The sequence below is a fragment of the Dendrobates tinctorius genome, unplaced genomic scaffold (assembly GCF_039654945.1).
Source record: "Dendrobates tinctorius isolate UK_male_01 unplaced genomic scaffold, ASM3965494v1 ptg000312l, whole genome shotgun sequence".
In the NCBI taxonomy this organism is placed as follows: Eukaryota; Metazoa; Chordata; class Amphibia; order Anura; family Dendrobatidae; genus Dendrobates; species Dendrobates tinctorius.
The window spans coordinates 3,592,195-3,610,156 of record NW_027361979.1 but is presented as its reverse complement, the minus strand read 5'-3'; the positions used below and the strand labels follow the sequence as shown (position 1 = coordinate 3,610,156).

At 47.1% G+C, this 17,962-nt stretch overlaps 1 protein-coding gene across 2 annotated transcripts in view; it reads right to left on the bottom strand.

Moving 5' to 3' along the window:
* The window catches only part of ELAPOR1 (endosome-lysosome associated apoptosis and autophagy regulator 1), a 402,340-nt gene that overhangs the window by 41,142 nt on the left and 343,236 nt on the right, over window positions 1-17,962 (bottom strand). For both annotated transcript variants that reach the window (XM_073561048.1, XM_073561047.1), the window contains one exon: window positions 217-343. In XM_073561048.1, coding sequence (XP_073417149.1) covers window positions 217-343 — 127 coding nt within the window. The remainder of the gene's footprint in view (window positions 1-216; window positions 344-17,962) is intronic.

Here is a 17,962-nt window from a genome sequence, read left to right as displayed (position 1 = left end):
TGGCTATGCCATCTGGAATTGCATCTCAGCTCTATCAAAGGGGACTGGACTGCTCAGAGCTGTAATACCAGACATGGCCACTACTGAACGTATAAGGCTATACCGTTAACATTGTTGGTGGTGATAGAAAATGGGAACCCACCCTGACTTTTTCGAAAGGAGAGTCATACATTTTGTAGACTTGGAGAACCAATTTAAATGACAATTTTTAAATACCTGGATGCCATGCTGGCATGCACTTGTGATGATATGGAAGTCATTGTCAGTACAGAGTGGACATGCCTGTTCCGTCTCCCACAGAAAATGAAACACACAGCCATCACAGGTTCCTTCTGAACAACCACTGCAAGAAAAATGTATAATTAGGCCCCATAAAATGGTTTATAGTAAAACTGTCAGTACATTTAAATGGTCACTAAACTATTTGCTAGGTCAAATAGAAAATGACAAATTTAGGCAAGTCTTTTTGGCCACATAAGAGTATTCCATCGTTAAGAAAATTAGCTCCGGGTCTGAACATAAATGAAGCTTAGCTAGCAATGTAATAGTTAGGTGACTGTAAAGATCTTGACAAGTTTAAAACATTATAATCACAACGTGAAAACATAATTTATACCGGTTGTCATCTCCCTACTCTTCCACGGTTACAGTTTATATTTTTGTAATAACCTGCCGTTATGGAGGATGCCGCCATGGATCTGAGACAGACCAAGAGTTAAAGGTTTATTCACAGGGATTTTCTCTCCACGTAGGGAGGAGCAGTAGGGGGTTAAATGTGACAGAGTAAAACAGTAAAGCAGAGCAATGAAGCTGAAGGAAACAGTTAAACGGTTATGCAGAGTTAAAATGGTTAAACTAGGATAATTATCACTTATCAGTTCGGAGAAAGCTTGATTGAAGGGTCTACTTCTCCCACGTTGGCACCGGCAACAGCGGCGCATGCAGTCTCTACAGTCTCTGCTCAAGTAGAAGTTAGGATCTCCAGGGGTTACAGCAGGAAGCTGGGAGCTGATGAGGAACCTGAGTCTCCTGGCTTTGATTCTCTGTATAATACCCCATCTGTATCACCACAGGAGCGATGCTGCGCACGCTGTTAAGTCTTTTCACCACAATCAGGGCTCTGGCTCGTCACTGCGGTCCCCAGGACTGAGCGCTCATGTCACTGTCTCAATACTGTCAGGGGGAAGTCTCCTCTGGTCACAGAGGCTAACATATCCATGTACTCACATATGGCACTCACGAAGCCTTGTCCTTCAGTCTCAGTACTCAGCTGAGGAACTATCTCCGGGTGCGAAGTGTAGAAGCATGCTCTCTGTCCTGCGTGTGCTCCTTACCCACCCTGAAGCTGCACAGTTTCCTGTCCGTCCTATCTTCTTCCTGGTCACTGCCCCCCGGTCACATGGTACGGTCAGTCCAAGTCAGAAAGTCTTCCCCCCGGCAACCCTGCTGTCTGATTAGGTGGTTCCTGATACGGAGCAGGAGAGGTAACCCCTTTTGCGCTCTCCTTCCTCTTCACCCCCTTACATTTTTTAGTGCATAAATCCGAGGTGGTCATCTTTCATTGGTCAAGTGCATCTGACTGTAACAGCACCGACCATAGCGTGTTCGAAAAGCTGCCTTTTATTCCTTTTAATGCCATGATCACCATTGCATGCTTGCACAAGCTCCCATTGGTCCCTATGTGATGCAATTATAATGGAAGCCAGGGGGTATTCATGGCTGGAGGTGGCTGCTCTGTCGCACTCTGGCTCACAGTCACAAACGCATTGTCCCTTCTGTAGTGCACTTACTTGTAAGGCCGGGTCCTCCCTGCACTGCTGGGCCTTCTTTTCCTTCAGCACTACGCAACGAGTCAGAGTCCAGGTTCAACTTTAACAAAACAAGTTTACTCAGCTCATCCAATTTAGTCACAGAAACAGCACAAGGTTCTTCACAAAACATCACTATTCTGCTCCCTGTATTGTCTCTCACTTCTCCGGGAATATCGCAGGGTCATACCATCACCTTCAGTACCGCAGCTTCTTGTCTGGTCAGCCCAACCCGCTTCAGGAGTTCCCTGCCCGTTGTGGTACAGTAACGGTTGTTTTACTGGATGGGAGATACATTTCTCCCAGCAGGTTAATGTTTGGCAGGGTTTTTCCCCTAAAGACAGGACCTGCGATGATGTCATGGTCACATGATCAGCCCTTGTGATGTTTACCTCACTTGTAGGAGGGGTTATGGGCTATGTAATGGAGGTTGGTGTTTGGCACATGGTGAGTGTGTCTGGAAGTTACAGGAACTTGGCTGGACTTAGCCTGAACTTGTATACAGGGTCCCCGTGCTGCAAGACTATATAGCAGCAAGACTCAACAACCCTGGGAATGGCACCTGGCGGATGCCGCGGACCTGGGAGCTGCTTAGTTAAGCCCGTCCCGTGCAAGGGGTGAGTCTGGGACCAGTGGTTCTCCAAGCTCGAGTATATTTATGTTTTTCCTTACTTTCTGTTAATCTGCTGTTTGCAACGTGACATTAAACCACTAAAATTGGACTTTAAGCCTGTGTGTTGCCTCATTACTGCAGCCCTGCCATTACCTACCAGAGCGAATCCCTACAATTGGTGGAGAATGCGGGCAAACGCAGTGAGGTCAGGCTGTTTTTCCTACTCTTGATTTGTACCCCAGCCTATGTCCTGGGTGAAATGAGTGGCACAGACCCAGGCAGGGAACTTTCCAGAAATGGAGGCCTTGGTAAAAACGCTCAGAGGCCATGCGACAGCAGCAGCAGGCTATGCAGCAGCAGGCTACACAGCAGCAGCAGGCTATGCAGCAGCAGGAGGCCATGTGGCAGCAGCAGGAAGCCATGCGACAGCAGGCTATGCAGCAGCAGGAAACCAGCTGTTGATACAGCATACCACGACAGCACAGACAAAAGGAACTAACTGGGGAATCCATGATGTCTGGAAAGTGATTCGTACAGCGGTTCCCAAAATGGAGAAGTCGGGCGATGTGGAGGCATACCTGGAGATGTTTGAAGGAGTCGCTGAGAGAGAGAAGCTACCCCGGGACCAGTGGGCAGAAATCATCGCTCCATTTCTGGCCCCAGAACCTTTGAAAGCATATCAGGACCTACCCACGGAGCAAAGGGCGGACTACACGGTTGTCAAGGGTGAGATACTGGCACGTCTTAGGGTAAATGTGTTAGCTCGGGCCCTGCAGGTACACCAGTGGGAGTTTACCCCCTCCAAACCAGCTTGGTCCCAGAATTACGACCTGATGCACCTGTTACGAAAGTGGTTGTAGCCTGAGGTGTTGTCCCCCACGGCCATGCTGGACCGAATAGTGACTGTTAAGTTTTGGAGGGATTTGCCCCCCTCCCTCCAGACATGGGTCAGACAAGCATCCCCTACTAATGCCATGCAGATGATAGACCTAATAGAAAGGTATGGGGCTAAAAAAGAGCTACAGGGAGGGACTCCCTGGAAGGTAACAGGAAGGCTCCCTAAGTCTCCACCCCTGGTTTGGTGAGCGGAGCCCAGGAAGGCCGCTCAGGACTTATCTGGGGAAGTAAGGACCCCATAATCTGCTGGCGGTGCCAGGAACCAGGTCATATGAGAGCTGATTCCCCCACCTGGCTGAGCCCATGGACATAAACTTTGGGTACCGCCAGTCTCACTATGCCGAACCGATGTGTGCAATGGGCACCCCGAAAGGTCCCAATATGGAACATTTGTGTCGGGTTGAAGTAGAAGGCACCCCAGCTGTGAACCTATTGGACTGTAACCCTGGTAAAAGCCAGCTGGATACAAACCAGCAAGTATACGGGTCGGAAAATAGGGGTGTTGTGTATACATGGGGACTTAAAAGACTATCCCACTGCACTAGTGGTGATAAATACGCCAGCGGGAAGGCAGTGCCACGAGGTGGGGGTTGTGACTAATCTGTATTATGAAGTGATAATTGGAAGAGACTTTCCTTTATTTTCTGTGCTGTGGCCATCTGTTGTCCCACCCACGGAGCAACTGCCGGCATCAGAGCAACCAGGTTACATTCTCCAGAAGTAGGGCATGAACCTGGTGGCCCGGAGGAAGAAGTGCTGGCGGTAGGGGTAACCGTCCCTTCGGTGGAGGAGGGGAAGAATTCTCCAATAGAAGTATTGGCTGGAGAGGTGGAAGACTTGCCACCAGGACTCGAGTTGTCAGACTTGAATGTAGCAGGTGACAATTTTGGCACAGCGCAACTCAGAGACCCTACTTTGGCCCGGGCCAGAGAAAATGTATTGTTTGTTAATGGGGAACCCCAAAAACCTGGGGCAGCTACAGTGTTGCCATGCTTTGAGCTGAACCAAGATTTGTTGTACCGAGTGGAGAAAATACGTGGGGAAATGGTAGAACAGTTACTGGTACCTCAGGCATATCGTAGGCTGGTAATGGACTTAGCGCATGCGCATGTACTTGGGGGACATTTGGGCCAAAAGAAAACCCTAGACTGAATTCTGGCTAGGGGTCCATGAAGAAGTTAAACGGTACTGTAATTCCTGTCCAGTGTGCCAGGTAACCAGTCCTCAGCCTCACTTTCGGAGTCCCTTGGTGCCTTTACCAATCATAGAGGTACCCTTCGAGAGAGTGGCAATGGATCTGGTCGGACCTCTCAATAAGTCGGCAAGGGGACACCAACACATCTTGGTAGTTCTAGATTATGCTACCCGATATCCTGAGGCCATTCCTCTGCGCCACACATCAGCTAAGCTTATAGCAAAGGAACTCATGGGTATGTTTTCGCGGGTGGGAATTCCTCAAGAAATTTTAACAGACCAGGGATCCCCTTTTATGTAAAAAATTATGAAGGAACTCTGCCGCTTGCTAAATGTTAAACAGTAGCGCACATCGGTCTATCATCCCCAAACAGATGGTCTGGTAGAAAGATTCAATAAGATGCTGAAGAACATGTTATAAAAGGCAGTTTCCAAAGATGGGAAGGACTGGGATACCTTATTGCCATATTTGTTGTTTGCAGTGCGGGAGGTGCCTCAGGCATCTACGGGGTTCTCGCCCTTTGAACTATTGTACGGCAAACATCCACGGGGCTTACTCGACATAGCCAAAGAGGCCTGGGAGAACCAACCTACCCCCCACAAAAGTGTGATAGAACATGAGGCAAAAATGCAAGAAAGAATGGAAACAGTCCTACCCTTAGTCTGGGAACATATGGACGCAGCACAACAGTCAGAGTCGGGTCTATAACCGGGGGGGCTTGGGTAAAAACCTTTAGCCCTGGGGATCGGGTGTTGGTACTTGTGCCTACCGTAGATAGCAAATTTCTTGCAAGGTGGCAGGGACACTACGAGATCATGGAAAAGGTGGGGCCAATAGACAACAAGGTACACCAGCCAGGACGGAGAAAGCCAGAACAGGTTTACCATGTTAATTTGCTTAAACCATGGAAAGATAGAGAAAACCTTGGTGGGAATAGTCCGCTGCCTGCGTTTCAGATGGAGAAGGCTCCATCACCTAGGGGCGAGGCAGGAGAAGCCCAACCCGCAGTCAAAATTGCAGACACTTTGTCTCCTAGACAGGTTCAGGAGGTCCAGGAGTTCATTAGCCGAAATACAGATGTTTTTTCAGAGCTTCCCGGACGCACCTCCCTAATCCAACATGACATTGTCATGGAGCCACAGGCCAAAGTCTGACTAAAGCCATATCAGGTGCTTGAGGCCCGGCGACAAGCCATCTTGGAAGAGGTAAAAACTATGCTACAGTTAGGGGTCATAGAAGAGTCCCAAAGTGAGTGGGCCAGCCCAATAGTCGTAATACCCAAGCCTGATGGGTCTCTAAGATTCTGTAATGATTTTAGAAAACTTAATGACATTTCAAAGTTTGACACCTACCCTATGCCTCAGGTTGACGAGTTGATAGAGTGATTTGGGCAGGCACGGTATTTTACAACTCTGAACCTCACAAAAGGTTATTGACAGGTACCCCTAACAGAGGCAGCGAAGGAAAAAACGGCTTTTGTAACACCCGAGGGGCTGTTCCAGTATAAGGTGTTACCCTTTGGGTTGCATGGTGCACCAGCAACATTCCAGCGATTAATGGATATTGTTCTCAGTCTCCATCGCCGCTATGCCTCAGCCTATCTAGACGATATTATTGTGTACAGCACCGACTGGGAAAGTCACTTAGCAAAAGTACAGGCAGTGATAGACTTTCTGCGACAAGCAGGGCTAACTACCAACCCAAAGAAGTGCTCCATAGGGTTGGAGGAAGCTTGGTACTTGGGTTACGTCATTGGGAGTGGAATTCTCAAGCCTCAAGTAAACAGAGTGGAGGCAATTCAGAACTGGCCCCGTCCCTTCACAACAAAACAGATAAAAGCCTTTTTAGGTTTGGTGGGATATTACAGGCGGTTCATTCCCAACTTTGCAACCCTGTCCGCGCCTTTAACAGACTGACATTAAACCACTGAAATTGGACTTTAAGCCTGTGTGTTGCCTCGTTACCGCAGCCCTGCCATTACCTACCAGAGCGAATCCCTACACCGTTTTGCCCCGGACGTTTATGGTGGTTCCCACGAAGTTTACCGCTACCATATTATGCTGCCCTGTATTCCTCCACCACCATGTCATTTTCAGGCCATAGACCCTGGACGGCTGGGTTCAAAGCTTGAACGTTGCATGACAACTATCCTTATCCTTGTCCTTCTCCTCCCAGCCCCCACTGACTGAATTCCGGAAGCTCCCCAACGTTCTCCCAGTTGGCCCCTCCTAACTAAATCCCATTGGTCTAACTTGTTCCTATATTACTCTAATGTATTCTATTGTGCCTTAGTGGGCTAATCTAAATCCTACACTTTCCCTACACATTAACATATGTACATTGCACTATACATTATAGCAGCATTATAAGACACATGAGGTAATATATACAGTGGGGCAAAAAAGTATTTAGTCAGTCAGCAATAGTGCAAGTTCCACCACTTAAAAAGATGAGAGGCGTCTGTAATTTACATCATAGGTAGACCTCAACTATGGGAGACAAACTGAGAAAAAAAAATCCAGAAAATCACATTGTCTGTTTTTTTTTCATTTTATTTGCATATTATGGTGGAAAATAAGTATTTGGTCAGAAACAAGCAATCAAGATTTCTGGCTCTCACAGACCTGTAACTTCTTCTTTAAGAGTCTCCTCTTTCCTCCACTCATTACCTGTAGTAATGGCACCTGTTTAAACTTGTTATCAGTATAAAAAGACACCTGTGCACACCCTCAAACAGTCTGACTCCAAACTCCACTATGGTGAAGACCAAAGCGCTGTCAAAGGACACCAGAAACAAAATTGTAGCCCTGCACCAGGCTGGGAAGACTGAATCTGCAAAAGCCAACCAGCTTGGAGTGAAGAAATCAACTGTGGGAGCAATAATTAGAAAATGGAAGACATACAAGACCACTGATAATCTCCCTCGATCTGGTGCTCCACGCAAAATCCCACCCCGTTGGGTCAGAATGATCACAAGAACGGTGAGCAAAAATCCCAGAACCACGCGGGGGGACCTCGTGAATGAACTACAGAGAGCTGGGACCAATGTAACAAGGCCTACCATAAGTAACACACTACGCCACCATGGACTCAGATCCTGCAGTGCCAGACGTGTCCCACTGCTTAAGCCTGTACATGTCCGGGCCCGTCTGAAGTTTGCTAGAGAGCATTTGGATGATCCAGAGGAGTTTTGGGAAAATGTCCTATGGTCTGATGAAACCAAACTGGAACTGTTTGGTAGAAACACAACTTGTCGTGTTTGGAGGAAAAAGAATACTGAGTTGCATCCATCAAACACCATACCTACTGTAAAGCATGGTGGTGGAAACATCATGCTTTGGGGCTGTTTCTCTGCAAAGGGGCCAGGACGACTGATCCGGGTACATGAAAGAATGAATGGGGCCATGTATCGTGAGATTTTGAGTGCAAACCTCCTTCCATCAGCAAGGGCATTGAAGATGAAACGTGGCTGGGTCTTTCAACATGACAATGATCCAAAGCACACCACCAGGGCAACGAAGGAGTGGCTTCGTAAGAAGCATTTCAAGGTCCTGGAGTGGCCTAGCCAGTCTCCAGATCTCAACCCTATAGAAAACCTTTGGAGGGAGTTGAAAGTCCGTGTTGCCAAGCGAAAAGCCAAAAACATCACTGCTCTAGAGGAGATCTGCATGGAGGAATGGGCCAACATACCAACAACAGTGTGTGGCAACCTTGTGAAGACTTACAGAAAACGTTTGACCTCTGTCATTGCCAACAAAGGATATATCACAAAGTATTGAGATGAAATTTTGTTTCTGACCAAATACTTATTTTCCACCATAATATGCAAATAAAATGAAAAAAAAACAGACAATGTGATTTTCTGGATTTTTTTTTCTCAGTTTGTCTCCCATAGTTGAGGTCTACCTATGATGTAAATTACAGACGCCTCTCATCTTTTTAAGTGGTGGAACTTGCACTATTGCTGACTGACTAAATACTTTTTTGCCCCACTGTATATAGATTTATACAAGACATTACACGAAATATATCAGACACAAAATATATCAGTTCTGCAGGGATGTACTGCATGTAAGGAGTGTGGGGCATGAACTCATCTCTGTACCCCCTTACACAATCATTAGATGTCATAGCAGCCAATGCCTGCTGAAGGTCCCTATGCCTGCTATATTAGTCCTCCTGTGGCGTGCCTTCAAAAAGCAACATTATTTTGATTATTTAGAAGTGAGGCCTAGTTTTGATTTTTGTCACTATTTTCTAATACCAGCAACGTTTTCATTTTTCCATTAACCCCTTACTGCCATTGGACGCAATACTACATCCAATGGCAGTACCCCCGCTTTCATGAGGACTCCAGCGGTGAGCCCGCATTAAAGCCGGGACATGTCAGCTGTTTTAAAAAGCTGACATGTGCCCGCAATAGGCACAGGTGGAATCACGGTCCACCCGCGCCTATTAACTAGTTAAATCTCGCTGTCAAATGCTGACAGCGGGATTTAATCAGCGCTTCCGACCCCAGTCACGTGATCGGGGGTCAGCGATGCGCTGCCATAACAACCTGAGGTCTCCTAGAGACCTCTATGGTTGTAGATGAGGCATTGTTATGAGCACCACCCGGTGTCTATGAACTCGTAATGACCTGGAGAATCATAATGGAAGGTCAGTTTAAGCATTAAGTGAACCTAGCTAAAAAGCCAAACAAAAACAAGTGTGGGATTGCACTTTTTTTTGCAATTTCATCGCATTTGGAATTTTTTTCCCGTTTTCGAGTACACGACATGCTAAAACCAATGATGTCATTCAAAAGTACAACTCGTCCAGCAAATAATAAGCCTTTACATGGCCATATTGACAGAAAAATAAAAAAGTTATGGCTCTGGGAAGAAGGGGAGCGAAAAACAAAAACGCAAAACCGAAAAAAGCTCAGGTCATTAAGGGTTTAAGAAGCCTGAGTCGAGTGAGGGCTTGTTTTTTGCTTGGTGACCTGATTATTCAATTAGTACCATTTTGGGGCTATATACAAAGCTTTGGCTGCTTTTCATTGCATTTTTAAACATGTTATATATTGCAAATTAACCCCTTTACGGCCAGAGGTTTTTTGGTTTTTGCATTTTCGTTTTTTGCTAGGCTACCAGGCTAGGGATGAGGAGGCATGAATACCAAGATGGGGATGAGGGCCATGCATATCAGGATAGGGATAAGGAGGCTATGCATACCAGGATAGGGATGAGGGGCTATGTGTATCAGGATGGGGGAGAGGGGACCATATTTACCAGGATAGGGAATATTAAGTACATAATTGATCACATTTTTTGCTTTATTTTTTTTCATAATTTCCTCCTCTAAAACCTAGATGCGTCTTATGGTCCGGAGCATCTTATAGTCCAAAAAATACGGTACTTTCCTTTTCATATGGGTAAACAAAGATGGGGATGTTACCCTTGTGGTTCATTCATGGCTTGTTGGAACATCGTGCGTGCCACAACATTTCTTTCGGCAGACAGTAAACAAGAATATAACATTATGAATTATATCTCTTAGGCTGGTTTCACACTAGCGTTTATCGCTGCGGTTCGTGTGCGTCCATGCGCATGCGTCCTGCGCCCCTATCTTTAACATGGGGGCGTATGGTTTAGCATATGCACGCATTCGTATGCGTTTTCATGCGCATGCGGTTTTTTGTAGTGTGCGCCTAGACGCGCCGGACACAACCTGTTGCATTTTTGGTCTGTCCGACCGGTCTCAAAAAAATGCATGCGCCCGCTTGCGCACGGAATGTGCAAATAAAATCACATTACGGTCTATGGGAACGCAGGTGTGCGCATAGACATGCTCACGCCTGCGTTTAAAATCGCATGCGTTTAAGCGTTAACATGGCTAGAAACTGGTTAAAATGCATGCACTTTAAAAAAGCAAATGCATACAAAATGCATGATGCGTTTTTGGCATGCGATTCTATTGCGCACGAAGCGCAGCCCTAAAAAACGCTAGTGTGAAACTAGCCTTATAGAGGCTACATGTGCCTGTAACAAGATATATTTGTGGGTCTTATGTCACGTGAGTTATGTGTATGTAACAGAGATCATATTAGGGACATAAAGGCAGCTTCTAGTGTCAATGACGTGTCATCACTAAAAACTATACCCCAGCATTTCAGGCTATGCCACAATTCCAAATTTAAATGCATTGCCAGAATATATGGAGGTACCAGAGCGGCGTCCTGAGGCGCTTCTTGGCACAGCTTGAGTGCTGACAGATTGTTAAACTGGAAACTATGACTCTATCGGCACTTAATGTAAAGCTCAGCTTTTCACCATTTCTGTTATAACCAACCATGTGTGTTGTTTTTCTTTTTTCCTTGTTTCTCATAGTCTTTTTCATTTACAGTGGGGAAAAGAAGTGTTTCGTCAGCCACCAATTTTGCATGTTCTCCCACTTAAAAAGATGAGAGAGGCCTGTAATTGACATCAAAGGTAGACCACAACTATGAGAGTCAAAGTGAGAAAACAAATCCAGAAAATCACCTTGTCTGATTTGGCAAGATTTATTTTTCAAATTGTGGTGGAAAGTAAGTATTTAGTCATTAACAAAAGTCCATCTCAATATTTTGTTATATATCCTTTGTTGGCAATGACAGAGGTCAAACGTTTTCTGTAAGGGCCCCGTCACACATAGCGATCCCGACAACGATATCAACGTGTCAGGATCGCTGGTGAGCCGCTATGTGATCGCTGATGAGCTGTCAAACAGACAGCTTCACCAGCGATGCCGAGCGCCTGCCATCGCTGTGTTCTTTAGTTACCAGCACGCTGATGCAGGGAGCTGGTAACTAAGGTACACATTAGAAACCCGATGTGTACTTTATTTACCATCTGCCTGCATCAGCGCGCTGGTAACTAAGGTACACAGAGGGTTTTAAGCACCGCACGGTGCTTAGAAACTCTGCGTTTACCCTAGTTACCAGCTGATCGCTGATCTCCCGCCTGTCACACGCAGCGATGCCTGAGGGCCAGTGGGAGACCAGTGATCAAAGAAATGTCCAGGGCTTTCCAAGAGCGATCAGCGATACCGGCAGGGGGGGCCAGTCGCTGATCGCTGTCACACACAGCGATCTCGCTGGTGAGATCGCTGTTGCGTCACAAAACTTGTGACTTAGCAGCGATCTCGCTAGCGAGATCGCCATGTGTGACGGGGCCCTAAGTCTTCACAAGGTTGGCACACACTGGTGGTGGTATATTGGCACATTCCTCCATGCAGATCTCCTCTAGAGCACTGTACATTATCTCTGATACTTCTTAATGATGTGTCTTTTTATGCTTTATTTTATTTACTGTACTAGTGGTCCTTTGGGACGACTGACATGGTCTATATAATCTATTCACCCGTTTCCAACTCAAACCTTTGGAAATATACCTCTTGCGTGTTGGCCTGTATATCTCCTCTATTATGTCATCATATTTATATTTTTTGTACATCACGTCTGTATTGTATCTAAAACATACTCTTTCCACTTGTATAATTATGTGTTTTTGTTGATTTAGTACAGAGATTGCTTACCTCCCATTATGTATAAACAAATATGATTGACTGAATACTTACCTGAATATATTTTAAGCACTTGAACTTTTTGGTTGGACATGCCCTTTTTGTCTCTTTATTCCGGGTACCACGCACAGCATATACTTTTTTACCCTTAAAATATCATCTATGCTGGGTGTGCATGTACATGGATGATCCTATCCGCCCCTGTTGCTGAAGGCATCTGGATGATTGGCTGGAAGTGACGAGGAAGGTGGCGGAGGCACCACCCACATACTCCCGCTAAATGCGGTACTCATCTGTTACACCTGTAGACACAGGTATCTTGTAGATATATAAACTACCCTACACAAACATACCATATAGGAGCCCAGAGGAAGCCGACGTGAAACGCACATTGGGGATTGTCTGACGCACACAGGTGATTCTGCACTCTATGGGTGAGCATTTACATTTTTTGGTTTATGCTGTGTAGTGCAGCAGGGGTGGTGCAGTGTGACAGACAGGCAGTGACCCAGGAAAGCTCAAAGTAGACATAGTTTAATGTCCAAAACTCACAACATAAACATCATATGATATCCTCACTTACCAACACTTTTATTTTGCATTGTAATCACAGCTATGCCTGTGACTACAATGCACTCCCGCGGCCTCAATATGTTACTGTGGATCCTGGGGGACACATCGCGACCCTCGCACATGACACTGGTCGCTGCCTCATATATCCCCTCTGTTCAAACCTGTGAACATTTGTCATCATACAGGGGCCCCATGACAGGGGCACCCGCATTTCCCTGTGACTTCCCCGCCCGATGTTCCACTGAGAAGTTTTGTGGGGACAGGAACCATCGGGTGACTCGAGCATTCCTCTCTTTTGCATTTCTCATCCAGACGAGGGGTGAATGGTCTGTTACTAAATGAGACTGGTGCCCGAGCAAATAGTAGCGTAGGGACTCCAAGGCCCACTTAACCGCCAAGCACTCCTTCTCCACTATGCTATAATCTTTCTCTGCTGGGGTCAGTTTCCTGCTCAAGTAGGTGACTGGATGCTCATCCCAGTTCACCTCTTGTGACAAACACCACTCCGAGGCCTACCTCTGAGGCATCTGTTTGCACGATGAAGGTTTTCTTGAAGTTGGGGCTGATGAGGACCGGCTGTCCACACAACACTGACTACAGGGACTGGAATGCTTCCTCCACCTGAGGATTCCATAACTGACTTCTTACCTTTTAACAGGTCAGTTAGCGGTGCCGATTTCCCAGCAAAATTGGGTATAAACAGACAGTAGTACCCAATGATGCCAAGGAATGCCCTCAGCTGCTTGTGCCAGTTTTGAATAGCCTCGATCTTGTTTACTTGGGGTTTGATAACCCCGCGGCCGATCACATAACCCAAGTACAGGGCTTCCATGAGCCCTATCGCGCATTTCATTGGTTTCTCTGATAATTCCCCCGATTCTGAGAGGCTCTAGTACTGCCTATACCTGGAATAGGTGGGCATTCCAATCTTCACTAAAGATGACTATGTCATCTAAATATGCCGACACGTATTTCCAGTGGGGCTCTAACATTATGTCCATAAAGTTGCCTCAGAGCCCTATGTAACCAAAAGGGAAGATGACATATTGATAAAGACCCTCTGGCGTAATAAAAGCGTTTTTTTCTTTCACCGACACTGTTAATGGAACCTGCCAGTAACCTTTCGTGAGATGGTATGGGATAGAGGTCAAATTTTGACACCTCATTTAAATTTTCTGAAGTCATTACAAAAGAGTAATGACCCGTCTGGTTTTGGAATTAGCACCATGGGACTGGCCCCCTCACTCCAGGACTCCTCAATGACTCCCAACTGAAGCATTTGCTTCATTTCAGCCACGATGGCTTGCCTTCGGCTTCTGGTACTCGGTACGGTTTCATCTGTACCCTTACCTGAGGCTTGGTAACAATGTCATGCTGTATCACAGAGGTCCGCCCCGGGAGCTCTGAGAATACGTCCGTAGTTCGCTGCACCAGAGCCCGAGCCTCCCGACGCTGCTTTTTTGTGAGAGCGAAATTTACCTTAACCTCACCCCCGGCCGCGTCCTTGACTGGTGACAGAGGACTCCCCGTTGGTACAACCTGAGTTGCCTCTGTGATCAAACATTCCCGGTCCTTCCAGGCTTTTAGTATGTTGACAGGGTACAGTTGTTCTGGTTTCCTCTTTACAGATTGGTACACCCTAATATTTTACAAACTTAAGAATAGAACAAACTTCACTGCACTTATGCTCAAGAAGTAGCAGGTGAATACAGACCAAGAAATCGCAACAACCAAGGTTACAATTGAAATATAACCCTTTGCTGATGTTGCACACAGTTTCTGACAAATGGCAGTGAGGCTATAATTCAACCACACAAACGTTGTGTATACTCAGCTCATAAATCCCTAAAAAACCTCAGATGAATAGAGGCCAAAAAATCCCTCTCAAAACAGAGGTTTACAATAGCACACACTTGCTAACAGATGGTGGTGAGGCAGTAGGGGTTATATTTCAATTGTAACCTTGGTTGTTGCGATTTCTTGGTCTGTATTCACCTGCTACTTCTTGAGCATAAGCGCAGTGAAGTTTGTTCTATTCTTAAGTTTGTAAAATTATTCTTCAGGACCTGCACAGCGCCTGTTCTTCACTAGCAGCTATTGCAGGAGTTTCTGGGGGAGCGCCAGTGTGTAGAATTTATTGTTTTATTGTTTTTTATTACCCCCTATAATTTACTTCTCCTACCTTCCCCTGTATCTCATATGGTCCTTGTCACTTGGCCATCAGCTTACTCTCTGTGGTGGGCACTAGTACCAACACCCGGTCCCCCTCTTTAAGGGTTCTAATCGTGGCTCTTTTATTATACACTCTGCTCTGTGCGGCCTGGGCTTCCATCAGATGCTCCTTTACTATGGGCCGTACTGCCGCAATCAGGTTCTGCATGCTTGTCACATGCTCAATGACACTCTTATGCAGAGTGGGCTCCTGTTCCCACGTTTCTTGGCTACGTCCAGCAGTCCCCTCGGGTGCCTGCCATACAATAGCTCAAATGGAGAGCACCCCAAGGATGCCTGCTATACCTCACGGATAGTGAACCTTAATATAGGGCAGTAACATGTCCTAATCCCTCCCGTCCTTGGCAACCACCTTTTTTTTAGCATGGATTTGAAGGTCTTAATATATCTCTCCACCAACCCGTCGGTTTGTAGGTGGTACACAGACATGGGTAGTTGTTTGATCTGGAGCAGCTTACATAGTTCCCTGGTCACCTTGTACTTAAAAAAAAAAAAGAGTCCCCTGATCAGTAAGGATCTCATTTGGCAGCCCAAGGCGACAAAACCTTGCAAACAGCTTGCGGCCGATTAGTTTGGCCAAAGTGTAGCGAAGTGGTATCTCCTCTGGGTGCCGCGTGGCGTAATCCACTACGTCCAGAATATGTTGATGGCCCCGGGCAGATTTCACTATGGGTGTACCAGATACATTGCTATCCACTCAAATAGTACCTCTATGATGGGCAGAGGTACCAATAGACTCTGGTAGTTTGTGGTGGATGAGGATAGTTGGCACTCTGGACACGTGTCACAGTACCTATGGACCTCTGCGCAGACCCCAGGCCAAAAGAAGCTGCAGAGTGCGTTCCTGCATCTTTTTGGCCCTAAGTGCCCTCCTAGCATGTGCATGTGAGCCATGCTGAGCCCCCCCGATGATAGAATTGGGGCACCACCAGCTGTTCCACCACCTCATTCCGGACTTTATCCACCCGGTATAACAACACCTGGTGAATAACCATGCGGAGAAAAACTGTCTCAGCACCCGGTTGCTGAGCTCCTCCATTAATTTAAATCATCCTTTCTCGTGCCTGGGCCAGGGTGGGATTCTGGAGCTGAGCTGTCCCAAACTTACCAGGGGACACTTCCAGCTCGGGAATCAGTGGGGTCTCCTTGACCTCTCCTGCCAATACCTCTAGGGGAAGTCTATTGGGGTTACCCTCTGTCCCTATGTTGTCAAACTCTATGGCAGGCATCCCTGACTTGGGATCTTCATGCCCGGAATAGCATTTACCTTGGGAGGGTTAACCATGGTCTCCCACAGGGACCAAAACAGGGATAAGTCTCTTAGCAACTCAATCCCATACGGAAGAGTTTTTACCACTCCCACCACGTCTTATTTCTCCACACGAGGTGGAAAACTTAACCTCCGCGGTCGGGTACTCCGGGACTGCCCCATGGGTGCATAAAATCTCCACTTTCTGATCATTGGGGTTGTCCTCAGCAACAAGGAACTCATGAATCAGAGTCACCAAGCTCCCCAAGTCCAAGAGAGCGTCTGTCTGGTACCCGTTAACAAGAAAATGGCACAGTTGGGGTTTGCTGCTGGAGGTGTCTGTAGTTGCAGTGCAGACAGGCTGGGCATACATGGACACTCGATGAGTATACCCGCAGTCCATGGGTTCAGTTGTTAGGGGGAAGTTGGCAGCCACATGTCCGGGCCCTTGGCACCGCCAACACTTAATAGCTGTGGCACGAGTGGACCTTGGGACCGATTTAGGAGACATGGGTCTGTTATTGCTCTCCCTTTGGGATACCTCCTCAGTAAGGGCTTGGTTTGACTTGGCACCAGTGTAGGGTCGTGGACTTTTCCCAGACTCCTGGACTGGTAGGGCTTTACATGACAAAAAAAGTTGAGCAGTGTCCTGTATAAAGTCCTGAGTGGCTGTATACCACTCAACCAGTCCAACCACCTGGTCCAGAGAGCCTGGGTCCCTTTGCCCCACCCAACGCTGTATGGCTGCTGGTAGAGCTTTCACCAGCCGGATGACCACCACCCTCTCTACCATCTGGAAAGGAGTTAAGGTCTCAGGTTGGAGCCATTTTTTTTTACCAGCTGCAGGAAGTCATATGCCTGAGACCTGGCAGGACGCGACTCTACAAAAGACCACTGGAATACCCGTTGTGCACAAACAGTACATATGTGTTAACCCCCAGTCAGGCAAGGATCTCACCTCTCAGCTTCTCATAGTCCAGTGCATCATCCCAAAAGAAGGTCCAGGTAGGCCTTCTGGGCATCTCCCATCAGGAAGGGGGCCACCACTTCAGCCCACTGGGTCACCGGCAAGCTCTCACCCTCTAAGACTGTGAGGAAGGCCTCCATGTTGTCCTCAAGACTCACCTTCCTTAAGGCTGACCCAACTTTATACCAAGCATCAGAACGGGTTGAGATCACTGGTGAGACCGCCTCTCGCATAGCTGTGATCTGCTGCATCAACAGGTTATTTGTCTGCTGCAAGTGGTGCTGCTCCTGCTGCCGTTGCTTTTGTTGTTGGCGCTGAAACTGCAGCTGCTCTTGTTGCCACTGCTGAGTGAGGACCAACTGTTCAAAAGCTCTTCCATCTTGTCAGCAGGCTTGAGCTGTAGCATTGCAGGCTTAATTACTGACAAGCAGCACGCTTTGGGTATGCCGCAGTTCACACTGCCCACATTCTCCAACCATATGCAGTGCAGCGGGGTTGGTGCAGTGTGACAGACAGGCAGTGACCCAGGAAAGTTCAAAGTAAATGTAGTTTAATGTCCAAAACTCAAAACATAAATAGCATATGGTATCCTCCGGATCGCAGCCATGAAACAAGATCGTCCGTAGCCGGGACCGGTTGCAGTGGCAGACTGCACTGCCATGTACACTGAGGGGTGCCAGGCCTGTTGGCTCCGCTTGTCTATGTGTTGCTTCACACAGGTTGGTTCTGCTGAGCTTTCTGCTCTGCATGCTTGCAAAACCAAAACTGACACACCCAACCCTCTGCTGCAGGGGTCTCTCCAAGCAACCTGTGGCCGTAGGCCACATGGAAAACACGGCCGGGTAGAAAACGCACCGCCCCACTACCATCCTATAGTCTGTTT